The following is a 16,691-nucleotide window of genomic DNA, read 5'->3' on the forward strand; positions in this document are numbered from 1 at the left end:
ATTCGCACACTTCTTCTCTTTTTCGATGACTCGTGTACAAGGTAGCCAGGGTTAACATGACTGCTAGGGTTACCCTAGCGCCAGGGTAACCCTAGCTGCCTTGTAAATGCTCTGCTAGGGACCTAGCAGAGATCTAAGGCTTTACATTGTTCTTTGTGATATACCAGGCAGCAATTGTCGATCGTGCAGGTATCCGTTGTGTCTACCTTCCTTACCCGAAGTCATAAGTTCGCCAGGTGAACTCAACCTACGCAGTGAATGTTCGGTGCTTGGTACTGTAGATCTATGTGAATAGGGTTTAATATTGCCCAAAACGCAAGCAATATGCAAGCGCATCACGGCAAATGACGGAAAGTATAAGAACCGTTCCGCAGAATAGTTTCCAAAACACACCCAACTGCAAGCACTTTTCGGCAAATGTACGAAAGTGGGGACCTTTTCGCACAACAGAGAAAGCGCATTCCGAACGTAGATCTATGTGAATAGGGTTTAATATTGCTCAAAACGCAACCAATATACAAGCGCTTCAAGGCAAATGTACGAAAGCGAGGAGCTATTCGCACAAACCGGTGAAACTGCGATCCCACCGTAGATCTATGTGAATAGGGTCTAATAATATTGTCCAAAAAGCATCTCATATGCAAGCACTTTACGGCAAATGCACAAAAGGAAAGTAAGGAAGGACCTTTTCTGGGAATAGAACGTAAATCTATGTGAATAGGGTTTTATATTGGCCAAAACGCACCCAATATGCAAGCACAGTAAGGCAAATGACAGTGAATTGGTGCGCTTCGAACGTAGGTCTATCTGAATAGGGTCTAACATTGCCCAAGACGCAACCAGTGAGTATGCAGGCAATTTACGGTAAATGTACGAAGGTGAAGACAAATTCGCACATCAGAGAAAATTACGATCCGAACATGATCTATGTGAAAAGGGTCTAATATTGTACAAAACGCACCCAATATTCAAGCACTTTACGGCAAATGTACGAGAGGCGTGACCTTTTCGAACAACAGTGAAAGTGGAATTAGAACGTAGATCTATGTGAATAGGGTTCAATATTGCCCTAAATTAAACACACCCAACATGCAAGCACATAGATCTATGCAAGCAAATAACGGCAAGAATGACCTTTTCGCAGAACAGTGGAAGAGACATTAGAACGTAGATCTATGTGAATAGGATCTAATATTGTCCAAACGCAACCAATTTGCAAGCACTTTACGGCAAATGCACAAATGGTAGGACCTTTTCGCAGATCAGTGAAAGTGGGATGAGAACGTCGATTTATGCGAATAGGGTTTAATATTGCCCAAAAATAACCCCAAATGAAAGCACATTGCGGCAAATTACGGCAAGAAAGGACCTTTTGACAGAACATTAGAAGAGAGATTGGAACGTAGATCTATGTGAATAGGGTGTAATATTGCCCAAAACGCAACCAATTTGAAAGCACTTTACGGCAAATGGAAGAAAGTGAGCACCTTTCGCACAACAGAGAAATTGCGATCCGAAGGTAGATCTATGTGAACAGGGTCTAATATTGCCCGAGACGCAGCCAATATGCAAGCACTTTACGGCAAATGTTTGAAGGACAAGACCCATTCGCACAACAGAGAAATTACGATCCGAACGTAGTACGTGAATAGGGTCTAATATTGTACATAACGCACTCAATATTCAAGCACTTTACAGCAAATGTACGAAAAACGGGACCTTTTCGAACAACAGTGAAAGTGGAATTAGAACGTAGATCTATGTGAATTGGGTTTAATATTCCCCTTAATGCACCCAATATGGAAGCACATTAAGGCAAATTACGGAAAGAAAGGACCTTTTTGCGGAACAGTGGAAGAGGGATTAAAACGTACATCTATGTGAATAGGGTTTAATATTGCCCTAAACGCACCCAATATGCAAGCACATTAAGGCAAATTACGGCAAGGACCTTTCCGCAGAACAGTGGAAGAGGGAGTAGAACGTATAGGTCTATGTGAATAGGATCTAATATTGCCCAAAAACGCAACCAATTTACAAGCACTTTACGGCAAATGTACGGAAGTGATGACCCATTTGCCCAACAGAGAAATTACAACCCCAACGTACATCTATGTGAATAGGGTCCAATATTGCCCAAAACGCACCCAATATGCAGGCACTCTACGGCAAATGTACGAAAGTGAGGACGTATTCGCACATCAGAGAATTTACTATCCGAACGTAGCTCGATGTAAATACGCTGTAATATTGTCCAAAACGGACCCAAATTGCAAGCACTGTACGGCAAATGACGGAAAGAAAGGAATAGGTCCTTATATTGCCCACACCGCATCCAATATCATGATACAAAGCACATTACAGCAAATGAAGGGAATGGGGAATTCCCTCTAAGACGTGCCTGCAGGGAATCATGGTAAAAAAACTAAGAAAAAGAAATAAGAAAATAAAAAGAAGTCCAAGACTTAGAAGCGATAAATGCAACTACCATAATCCCCTGCAGGCGCTTGTCATATAGGGAATTGCCTATTGAGAAGCTTTTAACACAACAGTGCAAGTGGTATTCGTACATTGATGTTTATCTCTCCAGGTCGGAAATATTGCTATTACAAGCTTAATGTGATTTTATAATTTTTTTTTTGGCTTTCGTTATTATCAAAATGACTATGTGACAAATAGACACCCATTTTTTTGACTATTTTGTGTGCTCCAGGCAAATGTAAAATGAAGACGTTTATCAGGAATCAAGGGGTTAAAATTTCTCAGACCAGTTCTAATTTCATTTTCCCTTTTTCAGCGAAGAAAAAGCAAAAACCTATTTTCAACAAGGGAATAATTGGGTCTCAATCTACTTAAGCCACACCAAGGGGGGCACCCTTAAGGTCTTTTTAACCTGCCACGTCAAATGACTAACATGTTAACCCAATTTTAATTTTGCTGCGTTGATTGGCATGGCCACGCCTTTATGTCGATGTAACGGTAGATGCCGCCAACTGCAAAAATGATGGATATTGCCATAGCAAGACCATGATAATAACAACAACAGGTTTTAATACGTGCCAAAAAAGGAATAAAACCGATTAAGAAAGGTATATAATAAACTTATAATTAATATTTAATGGTATTAACAAAAGTAATGACAAGGCATTATTAACCGTTCACTGTATATTTTTCAATAAAGAAGCTTTGTTTACATGTGGGACTTGTGCTGAAGTCCTGTTGACCAGCGCCCAAAGAGCAAAACTACGTGCAACGATATTTACAAGATGCGTGTATGCCTAGGGGGTTTACGAGAGAGCGACCTATGCGTGGAGACCTTCCCGTGTGCTTGGCGACGTGGGTATGCAGGGCACTATTGCCATCAAACAATCGTCGATCTGCTGTTAGCGGGCAGCAACCTGAACATATTCTCAACGCCTTACTTATGTTCAATTTGCTTTCAAGGTGAAGTAGCGAGAGCTGCAAAGTCGCCCCGACACTTAAAATTGAAGAAGACTAGTCCAATCTTTGTTAAGACAAATGCCTTTGGAAATAGAGACATTTGCACTTCAACCGATGGAGAGCACAGTACTGAGAAGTTTTAAATGTCAAATTCATTGACGAAGGTAAGCATTCTACAAGAGTGAAGTTGTAGACATTCTACAAGCGTGAAATTTAGAGAAACAATAATTAGTTTTCTAGTAGTGACCGAATTCCACCAACAAGTTTTCAGATGGGCAGCTCATGATACTTCCCCTTTAAGGAAACGTCAAAGCGCTAAGGTTCCCAAAAGTACTTTGGTCATGTTCTTCCAAAGCCCACACAAACTTACAGAAGTCACTTAAATTCAATGTGGAGCCTTTTACTATGACAGCACCACTGGATCCGTGAAGATGTGTGTCAATATACATGATATTCGGTGGAGTAAGCACAAACAAAGAGGTCTTCTCGTTAATTACAATATTTAAAAAGTAGGTTTTATCGTCGGTCAATTTACGTAACTGCCCACACAAGGTGGACAACTCGTGAACATCTTCCAATCTTACTGGTAAGGGCTCTGCTACAGACACATGCACATTGGAGAAGGATACGAGAGTAGCAGCTTCTTGAACAGACAGATATCTGCTGGGAAGGCTATCCCGACAATTGTCATACATTCGATTTCCTATCTCAATACAGCCGCACAATATTCGGAGTACATTACTAGGCAGAAATCCTTCCTTTGGAATCTGCATATTTTTCCTTTTAAAAAGGCATGCGAGAAGAATAGAAATAAAACTGCATGCATTACTTCCATTACGTTTGTTAAACGTGCTCTGACTGATGTCCTGAGGGAAACGCCAAACATATATGTTTTCACCTATCAACTCAGAACGCAAAGGAGGAAACGGCTGCAGTTCATCAGTGAACTCTGTCAGTTCATCATCAGCTCGAATGGCACCCGCTACTTGTTCTTCCTGTAGATCACCTAGGTCGTCTTCGTCCCCTTCATCCTCTTCGCCTTCCGATACATCTTCAACATCATCCTCTTCCTCCTGCTCAAAACCATCGTCCTCGGAATTGACAGCCAGCTCTTTAAATGACGGCAACTCATTTGATAACACTGACGAAAAAGCATTCAAGCCAGCTGCAATCTGCTTCAAGCAGAACTCCTTCCCCTCTTCCAACAAAGAAATCTTTCCCTTGGTCACCTTTCCACTTATAGAAAGAGCGGCACAGTCTGACACCTAAATAAAAGAAACAAAAGAGCGCTGTTTCGGCTTGTGTAACCTAATAAGCATGGCGTAGCTTAAATTCCAATGATAGGTATGTGTGTGTGTGTGTGCGTGCGTGCGTGAATGCACCCTACAGTCAAAGCTCTTGTAAGCGACTACACGCTGAAACAAGAAATTTCGGGAGCTTGAGAGATCTTTTTGAAAGCTTGGTCACCTTGGTCTTTGAGTAACACTCCTTATTTGTTTGTAAATCATCTTTAATTTTACATTGGACATTCCCATCAACAAGATTTATAAAGCAAAGTTGTATAACAGGTAATGTGATCAAGTAGCAATACAACTCAGAACCTTTGAGAGCTTGAAAGGGAAAAAGACCAGTTGCTGGTTTCCAAAAGTTGTAGCAGACGCTTACGAGAGCTTCTATTAACAGTGGTGGTCGTAACTAGAGGTAGTCGATTTTCCAAGGTGTTTCCAACCCTTCGATTTATTCATAACGGCAGCCATGGACAGCTACATCACCAATGATATTGAAAAACTTAACAGCACCAAGAAACAAAGTACGACAGATCCAGCATCTAAAGTATAAAGCATACGCCTTATCGCATCTTACTCTTTCCACAAAGTTGTTTTCACTTGCAGTAGTGCAATCCTCATCTAATTGACACACTTGAGAACCTGTATCCACGGCATCTAACAATAAAATGAGTCAATCTCCAAATGAATAATCTCCACGCCAAAAATTAGGTTGGAAAAAATTTTAATGATGCAAAAGAGGAAAATTGTTTAACTTTAAATTTTGATCATCGTTAAAGTAGTAGGGAGGTGTAATAGGTCTTACTACTCGCCAAAGCTATCTCGGCAAGTTTAACCAAACCTTACGGGAAAAACCACTTCAAGATTAAGAGTTAAGGTGTTAAATAAGCAAAAAGAAGTTGGAGTGTTAAATTTCTTTGCTATGGCAATGGGACATGGCATAGTATACACTGTTACCATTTAAAGAAATTTGTAACTCCTTTTTCTTCTTATCAATTTCAGGAATGATTCGATCCTTGTAGAACGAAATGAAGGAGTTCATCTCTCTCTTTATCAGCGGAAGCTCCTCTTTGAACCTATCGATTTCCATTTGCTTTTCCACTGCCGCTCTCTTTGTACTCCGAGGAACTACATTGTACAAATAAAGATGGTTTTAAAATCAAAACAACAAACAAATAAAACTACTCCAGATGAAAGCTACAAATCTAAACAGAATCGAAAACAGCGTTTCAGAAAACTGTAGGAAAACTTGTTAACATGGAAAGACGGGCTACTAGTATATCTTGCAGTTGTCAAATAATGCAACTGATAAATAAGCATTGATCAGCAATAGCTTAAAACCGTGAGGCAATTACATAATCACTAAAGAAAAATGCGGGACTAGCAGTTGTTCTTACCACGGTCATCCACTGAGCTAACAGTTACATGCCACGGGAAGACTCCATTCTCAATGCTTTCTAGGGAAACCTTGGCACTTTCCCCAACCAGTTGATTATACTTTGTGACAACCTTCTGCAACAATTCCTTCTCAATGGAAACTTTTCGCCGAATCCTTGTCCTCTGCTTACTGGAATCTAATATACAAAAAAGTCTAGTAGGTACGGCTATAAAATAAATGACTGTAGGGGGGGGGGGGGTAACAAAGAATAGCCAGATTTTTCTGTTCTAGTCTCTTATTTCTCGTGCAAACTGTAACAAGGTATAAAAATAATAATAATAATAATAATAATAATAATAATTTAACACTAAAATCAGCTACCGTAATAAGCAACGTTTGGACATTGTCTAGATGTCATTGCCAAGTAAACTGCGTAGGATTACTTATTCGATAATGATAAAGGTAATAAATCTCATTGACACTAACTTGGGTAAAATAACAGTAGAAACCCGCTTTCTCGGACTCAGTTAACGTGAATTCCCCATTCACTTGAACAAATTTTAATTCTCCATAGTTTTGACCCTATTTTTGTCAGTTATTTACTATCTGCTATCTTGAACTCCCTGCAAACTCGAACTAGTTTTGTCTTCCATTGCCTCAAATGTCATCCAAATTAATTAACCCTGGTAACTAGAACTCAGTAAGAGTCAACTCAGAGTCAGTTGCTTGAGTGGTTGGTATCTTTAATCTTTATGATAACAGGAATTCACCAATTAGCCTGAAGGTTAAAAAAAACTGTTGAAAACTTATTTAACCAAGGTCTTTACTGTCTTTGAAGAGTATCTGCCCTGCTAACTCAAACCCCCGCTAACAAAAATTGTTCTTCCTCTCCCCCGGGAAATGAGTGTCTGAGTAGCGTGGTCTCTACTGTATATATCTAGTCAGAACTAACCTCCCAGCCTTGCCATGTTGTACACCATCTGAGCAATTGAGAAGTGGTGACGTTCCATCCGATTTCTTAAATGGGTAGAGACTTTTTCCACCAAAATCTCTTCTCCATCACTAACTACTTCTCCAGCATTTGTGCATGCCACGTTTTCATGACCAGCAGTAAATCCTGCAACTACTCGGTCATACTGCTGGCCATACAACTCCTTGGCAGCTTCACACAGGTTCTTAAGCCTTGTTGGCATGGTTTGAGATTGTGATGTCTTTATCAAAAACTCTCTTTCTTGCGGTGAAATAATTACTTTTATGGAGGACTGAGAACTCTGCTCTTCTGAAACAGAGTATTAAAAGAAGGTAAGTATGTGTCGATATAGCAATAATAAATTCTCCAAGAATAGCAATGATGTAGAATAATAGAATACCAGTTCATGTTAATAGCAAAGTGATACATTAAAAAAAAAAAAGACTTCTTTAGATCTCCATAATAATGTGGAAAATATTCAGTAATACCATTATTAACTTGGCAGGAATGATGGCTAAGTACCAACAAAAATCTTACTCTGGGCAGCACGATAGATCTCTTCCTTCCAGGAAGACAGCACATCAGCTGAAACATGAAGCTCCTTGAGGATCCCTGAAAGTTCACTTTCTATGGTGGATAGCTGCATCTTCACCTGTGGAGGCAAGACTTGACACTAAGTGCATGAGGGGTATACAACATTTTCTTAAAATGCTTAGCAAAATGAACAGTACACTGGTTTACCCTCAATGCACTGCCAACGTGTTAACAAACAAGTTACAAGCATGTCTTGAATAACTATGATCTATAAAAAATACAACTGAAACCACAAAGGGAAATATCTCTGTGAGTAACAGATTTCTCTATGACGTAAAAAAAAGGTTAAACTGTCATACTTCAACTGGGCTTAAAGCGAATTCCACACAAGCTTCTTACTGCTAAAATAATGATACCTATACCTTTGTGTATCGCTTTGCCAGAGACTGAGGCAATCTTTCAACCTTTTTACGATTCCACTGCAGGGCATGCTCTGTGAGCAATTCTTCTCGTCCTGTGTATGACAAAAGAAAAAAAAAAAGAGGTCAACAAATAAAAAAGAGAGAAAAATCAAAAAATTAAACATTTATTTGACTTGATTCAGAAGTTTCCATTCTATACAATTCGTAAATGTAAAATTTATATATATATATATATATATATATATATATATATATATATATACTTGACTACATTTTGGCATTGAAAGAAAAAACCTTCTACTGAAAATTATGGTATGAAAGTGGAAAAACAGCAAACCTTCAATTAAGCTGGGCGTGACTTACTCAGTACCCCCAACACTTAAAGAATGGCAACTAAGAGCTGTAACCAGTGTATGTGCTACTATGTTTCTAACCTGTTTTTTCTTAACTTGACAACAGTAGATGCTTAAGGTGTAAGTATGGTAATACTTAAAGCTGAATGACAAGAAAACCTACAAATTAGATGTTAATAGTTACATTTATAACTTAAGATACCTTCAGGAAGCATATGCTTAGTACTGGTGCCTAGTCGAGAGAAATGGCTATTTATTTGCTCCACTTCCTCTCCAGTGGTTGCAGAAGCACCATTCTGCCATCTACCACCCCAGATAACCTGCACAATTTAAATATCAAAAAAGAATAGAAACACCATTGATATGTCCTGTAATTTATTTATATCATGAAACTACCATGGAAAATCAGAAAAATTTCTTTGTTCTACTAATCCTATAACACTGACCTCTGAGTAAGAAAGCAGAGAAGTAACCACTTACAGCCTACATTAATTGGTGAAATGGCACTTGGCAGATACTGATTTTGTGGTTGCCATTAATAACAACCATTGATAATGGTACAAGTACGAGATCAAGAAAAAGTATGAGTATGATTTTTTTTTAATTTCAACGCAGATATGCTCCCTGGAGCGTACACTCTTTTCTGTTGATGACCAGTTGAGTGGGAGACAACTGGTATGGATTCTCATAGTCATACTCTGATCTACAGGTCAATAATATCTCACTTCTTGTTTGAAGATCACATGAATTGAAAAAGTGTATAACTCTATACTGCTGCTGGTGATGAGGTTAAAGTAAAAATTGCAATCATAAAAATAACAATTGCAAGCAGAAAGAAGTATGAAGGTAATTATGGGTTAATTTGTACTATAGAAATACTAAGATTATTATTATCATTATTATTGTTATTGTAAATGTAATTGTAATTTTTATTGCTTTTAATATTATTAATATTGAAATGCGAAATTGTCTATTCATAAAACATATTTCTGGAGAAGTTCAACAAAAAATTAATTCAGTTTCAGCAATAACCCACCTCACAAGACCATGAGTGGGCCTTGGCATGCATCACGGATAATGCTGGTTTCATATTTTTCGCCGATTCACCATCATGCTTTTGAAGCCATGGCCAGAACTTGCAAACAACATCATACCAAAAGTACTTCACCTGTTTTGGAATAAAATATGATTTCTGAAGATAGTGGGCATACCCATAAATTTCTCCATACATCATATTAACAGCCTTCTGTGCCAGTGAGTGTCTGCATCCAGCTATTTCCAATCCAGTCTCTGAAAGATTTTTTTTCTTGCGCAGTGTATTACTAGCTGCTCGCCAGTTAGTTTCACCACAATTGTTCTGATCTTGTTTGTTGGTCTGCAAAGTTGACAACATGATAACAACATGTAATTAGAGAAAAAAAAACAGCTATCATGCTTTAAAACTACCCGCAACCTTATTTTCCCTTGATAACTAAAGGAACTGCTATCACTTATTCATTTGGCTCATAAAAATATTAACAGCCAATAGTTTCTGGGAAATTTGAATAGTTGCTTACACTGTGTTTGGAGCCTTGATACACTTTTTGAATGTGCTTGTCAACCTCTGTGTTTGAGGCAACAAAGACATCACCATAGAAACAATCTCTTTGTCTTCTGAAAAAAAAATAGACTGCATATAAAACAATTTTAATTAACTACTACCTAGAAAATGAAACAACTAGTCAGAAATGTGAACTTAGTAAAATTATAAATTAATGTACTAAACAATATCCATTTTGGCAGATGGACAAATGAATGTTAAGGTTATTGAAAGAAGACATTTGAACTGGGAAACTATCCAAGAAGGGTACATTTTAAGTCTTGAAGGAAGTCCTAAGAACTAGAAAATGGTTTTGCAGAGCACTCACGATCCAGCAGACTTGAATCTGTAAAGCTTCATATTTCCATCTACATGGACTGAATGCTGAGAGTCTTCACAAGCTGGGCACTTCATCCAATCCATGTGGCATAAAATATTGACCTTATACTGGCAATATTTCCACTCCTTAAAAGCACATGAAAAGGAATTACTGTTGATGGTTCCAACCTAAAAGACATGAAATAAAATATATATTATTGGTAAGCAAAAATGACTTGCACTTGCAGGATAATTTGCATGAAATTTCAATGACTTTAACAACAAAGGGCCAGGCTGAGATGAAAATTTTGTCCACGAACATGGTAACAAGTAAGAGAGGGAACATTCAGGGAAATTTAGTTTGCCTTACAGTAACTATACATCAAGTTTTTTTAAATAAAAAGAATAAACTTATAGAGGTAACATGAGACCAGCGATTCTGAGATAATAAAGCTTAACTGAAGATGCTGATGCACAATGAATACACAACTGTATTTAGCGTGTTTTAAGTCCTAAAAACTACAAACTGGAACACAATATTATTGGAAAATTCATTGCTTTTGTGCGAATGTTTGAAATTGTAATGCCCTTACTAATTCTTCTTGACATTGTAGGAAAAACATACCCTTCCTTTTCTTAAAGAAAACTGTTCCAGAGATGTAAGATAAGATCTCTGGGAACAACCAGGACTTTCCTTCTGGAACAGATCCCAGTGTAAAAAAACCTCTGGATCAAAAACATAGGTCATGTTGCTGACACTACCAGGCCAAAATCCAAGCTGAGTAACAACAACTGGATTGGATGTGGGTAGGTCTTTTTGGCACAGAAGGCATCTAAACAGGACATGGTTCATATCAAACCTACCTAAAAAGAGAGGAGAAGACTCAAATGCCAAAATGTCAAAAGGTACCTTGTGATATTTAACAACATTTACTACAATTGATGTGACAATTTTCTAAGTATTTGAATTTCTTGTAAGGCTAACATGTGATGAAGTGTTACATAGCCTGTTCAGTTGTGTGGTTCACTCACTCAATTAACTGCATAATTTTATAAACAACAAATGATACTTTAAATAATAGTTTTCATATGACTGTAGCAGAGTTTTCTATGCTTAGTATTAAAAAACATGAATGAATTAAAATCTTACCCCTTAAATTAATAACAATGCAACGATTATGTTTTCCAACTCTTTGGATAGTTTTTGAACTGTTGCAGTAGGGGCAGACCAAACTTGCGCTTGATGATGGTAACAAACGATCTAAAAGAAAATATTGACAATTTGTATCCCCAGAATCTAAACCATTTCATGGAATTCAAAACTAGCTGCGATACCCACAGCAAAACCTATATAGCTGTATTGCAGTTTAAAAGCAAAAAAGAAAATGTAATTGCAACAGTGCTTCAAAATACAAGTAAAAAAAAAGCATTTTATAGTACATATCGTTAAGGATAATGTGCTGCTAACTAATGCTGTACTTACCGACTAAAACCCATTTGCCATTAGAGTCCAAAGACAATGTTGGTGGGATTGGTTTGAAAAAGCCACCAGTTGACCCATCACGATCATGAAATGGCTGCATTTCGTGGACCAACTGGTCACAATGGCCACACAATCTTGTGTATGTGTGACAGTCGTAGCAGCGGACCTCGGCTATATGTTCTAAACATTTCATGCACTGGGTCTCATCCACTGCATAACCAGATACTACAGCATTCATCAAGAGAGCACGCACAGACTCCCAATTTTCATTCAAGATGGCAGTGCGTTGGCCCCAGTTCTGCTTTGGTGACTTTGATGCACGCCATTCCTTTAAGAGTTCATTAGCTGATTTTAAAATGCTGTCCAAATTAGCTGGAATAAAATAATAATTGATGATTGATGATAATGACGATAAATGATAAAGATATCTAATAAAAGCAACAAGGCTACAAAATACCTTTCTCATCTAATGCATTATTATAAAGCCACTACAACTTGCTGTTTTAAATTTAAACTGAGATCCACTAAATGTTTATCAATGAAATTTTGAAATCAAAATTAACTATTGCAAACATAAAAGTGAATTAGCAACAGATGAAATTTTGTAATAATAATAATAGTAATAATAATAATAATAATATTAACAACAACAACAACAACAACAACAATAATAATAATAATAATAATAATAATAATAGATGACAAAAAAATTCATACTTGTTTCAGCTGAGGATGATGGCAGATCCACACCGCTGTCCGAACAGGAGTCAATGTCTAAAAAATTGGGTGGCAATGCAACTTTTATAAGATTTTGCTCTAATGACCAGAACAAACTTGTTTTCTATACCCATGTATATATCTTTACACCTCCAATATGATAAACTTAACAAAATTCGGTAATTTATTTGGTTTACATGATGAAACAATTAAATTAAAGAATACACTTTTAAAAACAGCATTAATTTAGGATACTAAAATTATTATCAAAGAATTTACTGGCTTTGGCAGGAACAAAATTATAGCCTTCTCAGCTCTCTTCTATTTGTGAGGGTATATGGAACTTGCGCTATATAAATCTCAATTATTTTTGTCATTAATATTATTATCATCATTATCATCATCATCATTATTACTATAATAATAATAATAATTATTATTATTATACATTATACATTATTATAGAAGAAGAAGAAGAAGAAGAAGAAGAAGAAGAAGAGGAAAAAGAAGAAGAAGAAGAAGAAGGTTTATTGAAACTCCCTCGCAGTAGAACTTAATTATCGAGATAATGAAGAATAGAGACTCAATCCCATATAAAGTCCGAGTAAATCCTTAATATGTAAACATTAAAAAGAATCTAAACGAATACACGTGTCCAAGAAGCTTACATCTTCACCCGATCTTAATAATTAAGCTTAAAGATATACATGTACTACATCGCTCAAGCTAATTTAGGATTGATTAATACTAGTGTTAATACCTAGAACGTCGGTATCATTCGCGAGTCCGACGTCTGTCAGCTGAAGTACGTTTTTGCTGGCTGCTGCGCTGCTTCTTGGGCGATATTGGCAGTGAGTCTTGCGTCGTCCTGTACGTGAATCTTTCGAAAAATGGTACACTGCCGGGGCTCGAGTTCTCATAACCGTGCCAGTTGATGCAGAAGGAGAGGGTTGCCCGTGGTCATCTCTTCTCAGTATTTTTCGAGCTGTTTCCAGCACCTCTAAAAGCGTAGGTCGCTTTTTTCGTTTTTTGCCACGATCTAGATGAATTTTATTTTAAAAATAAATAGTACAACTCAAGAGGAAAAGGAACGCTTTTGCTGAAAAACGTCAAAAAGGGTCATTACTCACTTGATTCCGTGGATTCCGCCATGTTTTACAGGAATGAAACCCAGTCCTCTATCGGACATACCTTCCTAGGTACCAGTGCTACACACTTCATTTAGATTATATATATCTGATAATTTAGTTCATATTAGCAATTATTGATATCAGATAATTTAGGTGAGGAGGACATGTTGGACAACCAGGCCATCGGAACACTTTCGGAAACATTGGAAATGCGGTGAAAGTACTTGTTGGCACCCAGAGCACATGGGAAAATGTGAGGCCGTGAAAGAAAGCCAGACTGACTGGAGATATTTTCGAAGTTTTCGGAATTATAGTTGTAGTCGGATCACACGAGTAATATATTTTCAATTTCTCGAATGCTAGCTAAAAATTGATTCGTAAGGGCCTCTCTGGGCTATCTGCACGAGTAGACAAAACCAGAATTCTCTTAATAAAATCAAAGGAAAAATTGTGGCAAATTTTTGTCTCGATTTTTGCATCCGTTTAAAAATTTCAATGCTGTCAATTTTTTGCGTCAAGGCTTGGTCTGCTCATGCGACCAGCCGGCATATTTTGCCAATGGACTCAAATTCTAGTTGCCAGGATTTATCGCACGTCGTTTCAAAGTTCTAAAATCCACGAGTTTTGCAACAAAAGAAAGTAAAGGCCTTCCTGATAAATTTTAGTCAGTTCAATAACAAGCTGGTGGTAGTTTTTACGACAAATGGCGTTGAACACTCAGTCTCCTTACACTACCTCACTTTTTCCATTGTACTCTGGATGCTCAAAAATATTTTTACCACATTTCCAGTGTTTTTCAGGTGTTCCCGTGTTTAGAACATATAAATATCTATTTTGTCTTCCGTTTCGAGGCCAAAATGACCGGACCAAAACAAGCTTAGCTTGTACTCATAGAAATCAGGGCTGAAATACCCACAGCCACAACAATCTTTGCTTTCTATGAATTAAGTAAATATTTTAAAAGATAAGATTCTCAGTAAAAAATGTGAAATTCTTAAGTCGATTTTAATAGCTTTTGATTCTAATTCGTTACATTGTCAAATTTTGGTTCCTCGATGTAAGTCATATGACAAGGGAAAAATTGCACGATCACGTCACGCAATACATCATGCTTGGTTTGTCCAGTTGATTTTCATGGTCGTAGGGAAATGTCGAGTTTGTCGGTCAAAACCGTTGGGGTCCATAACACCGTAATATCATCGATGATGGAGACAGATTTGTAGAAAGGAGGGCTAGTTCATCGCGTTCCGTGTGCAAAATTTCGGGAGAAACAGCGAGAATTCTTTCAGAGTGTATGCGTGTTGTTTTGGTAAATAACACTGTAACGTATTTCGACTTGTTTGTGGGCCCTTTTAAGCGACGCAATATGTCTCTAATGACTAACGTGCTAAACTTTATTCTTTAATTTTGATCTTTTCCATACTGTGCCTAGTTCGTGACCAGATATTTCAACGAAAATTATCGCGAAGGCGCATCCTATAATCTTTGTCTACTTTGTAAGTCACGCAAGCGCGCAAGCGTTACGACTGATCACGTCTACGCAACGTTTTAGGACAACTCGGCATCTATTCTTCATTCAATTGTTATGAAACCTGAAATCCTCAACGAAGAGGATAAACAAACGAAGTTTGATCGGTCAAAAGGAGATCTTGGTCGAGTTTCAGAATTATGCAAACGATCATTCACGTGAGCGCAATTGAGCAAACAGGTGGTTTTGCGTTGCTTTAAGACGTTGGTGGATGAAAGCTACAGATATACCTGTGTGTTTGAGGCAATCGGGGACCTCATTGGTCTATAAACTACACACTGATTGCTTTTTTAGCCCGATTAACGCCTGCATTTTAAGAATTCTTTCGTACAAATTGGTGAATTTTGATATGCAAATAAAGGTCGAAGAGAAGGATCTCCTCTGATCACGTTTGTATGAAAAATATTTCAGCTGAAGTTTCCATATTTTTTCTGTGAACTGATTAAAGGCACCTTGTAACTTGTAGCAAGATAGAATTGCGTGAGCTATATTATTGCAGTCGCTGCGCGCTGGACAAAATCTGTGAAATTTACACTTTCGATCGCTGTCCACACGGGTGTACCAGCCAAAAATCATTTTTGGCTTCTAGCGACCCAAAAAAAAAAGAATTGGAGAACAACTAAACTATTTTTGAGACATGTGTCCTAAACCCTTTCCATGGGCAAAAGATAAAAGAAAACTTTTTCCCGACGCGAAGTTGAGAGGGCCGTTCTTTGGGAGAGCGGCACTTAATAGTTATTAGCGTAATGATTGTTACTGACTAAATAAAATTGCTACAAACAAGTCAAGTCGAGTAATTGTATTTCGAAAAGAGTAAATATTTCAAGGTTTTTACCATACATTACATTAAGAAACAATTCAAATTGTGTTTACTTTGTTGCTCTCAGAATAGCACAGACAGTGTTAAACATTACGCGAAAAAGTATAAGTTTGGTTGCTACCATGCAATTAACTTCACAAAACATCTGAAGATTGAAATTTCCTTTTTGGGGGGTTGTAATTAATGATTATAGGTATTGATCAAATTGCGTTTGTACTCTAGTGTACTTACATCCTTTTCTTTCTTTCTGTATTTTCCTTTAAATCTTGCGCATTGACCCAAATTTGGGAAATTAGGCAGTAAGTAACATTTTCATTCCTTCTAAGTAGCTATTAGTTAAGATAATGTTTTCTACAGGATTGGAATTGCTTGAGTCAAGTTGAATATCTATATTGACATTCAATGTAATTAATGAGTTAAATGTAGTGCCAAATTTGCTCTCTGCCTGTTCGTTACTGCTAATTTTCATTGTTTCAGAGTTTCATTGACTAATTGTGATACGTGTTCAAGTTTGTTTACTGTCTCTCTAAATTTCGCGAAAAATTTTTTGCGACATTTTCTGACTAGTTCAGATCTTCTTTTCAGTGAGTTGAAATTTCGGGTGCCTAAGACGCATAGTTTCTTCTCGTGATCAGTAAAAGAAAGCGCAGTTCGAACCGTTACTGACTTTTTTTAATTTGAAACTTGAGCGTTAAATTCTGCCCGCGCAGAAAATTTCACAGTCAGATGATC

General features: G+C 37.4%; 1 protein-coding gene and 1 pseudogene across 5 annotated transcripts; both read right to left on the minus strand.

Moving 5' to 3' along the window:
- Positions 1-16,691, minus strand: part of LOC149045662 (DDB1- and CUL4-associated factor 1-like) — a 413,926-nt pseudogene that overhangs the window by 127,318 nt on the left and 269,917 nt on the right.
- LOC113665449 (uncharacterized) lies at positions 3,151-13,779 on the minus strand. 5 transcript variants are annotated; one of them, XM_089206100.1, is made up of 17 exons: positions 13,612-13,779; positions 13,242-13,520; positions 12,482-12,538; positions 11,765-12,136; positions 11,432-11,542; positions 10,907-11,145; positions 10,292-10,470; positions 9,941-10,034; positions 9,421-9,759; positions 8,587-8,704; positions 8,032-8,123; positions 7,613-7,727; positions 7,058-7,384; positions 6,125-6,301; positions 5,685-5,855; positions 5,305-5,384; positions 3,151-4,706 (listed from the first exon to the last, which is right to left on the minus strand). In XM_089206100.1, the coding sequence occupies exons 1-17, from the start codon at positions 13,631-13,633 to the stop codon at positions 3,738-3,740; spliced, it is 3,741 nt and encodes a 1,246-aa protein (XP_089062226.1). In that variant the 5' UTR covers positions 13,634-13,779; the 3' UTR covers positions 3,151-3,737. The 5 variants fall into 5 exon arrangements, with proteins under 5 accessions (XP_089062226.1, XP_089062227.1, XP_089062225.1 ...); XM_089206101.1 differs by having other exon boundaries at positions 7,058-7,381; positions 9,941-10,037; XM_089206099.1 differs by having other exon boundaries at positions 9,941-10,037.

This window comes from Pocillopora damicornis, chromosome 5 (assembly GCF_964200805.1).
Source record: "Pocillopora damicornis chromosome 5, jaPocDami1.2, whole genome shotgun sequence".
Classification (NCBI taxonomy): Eukaryota; Metazoa; Cnidaria; class Anthozoa; order Scleractinia; family Pocilloporidae; genus Pocillopora; species Pocillopora damicornis.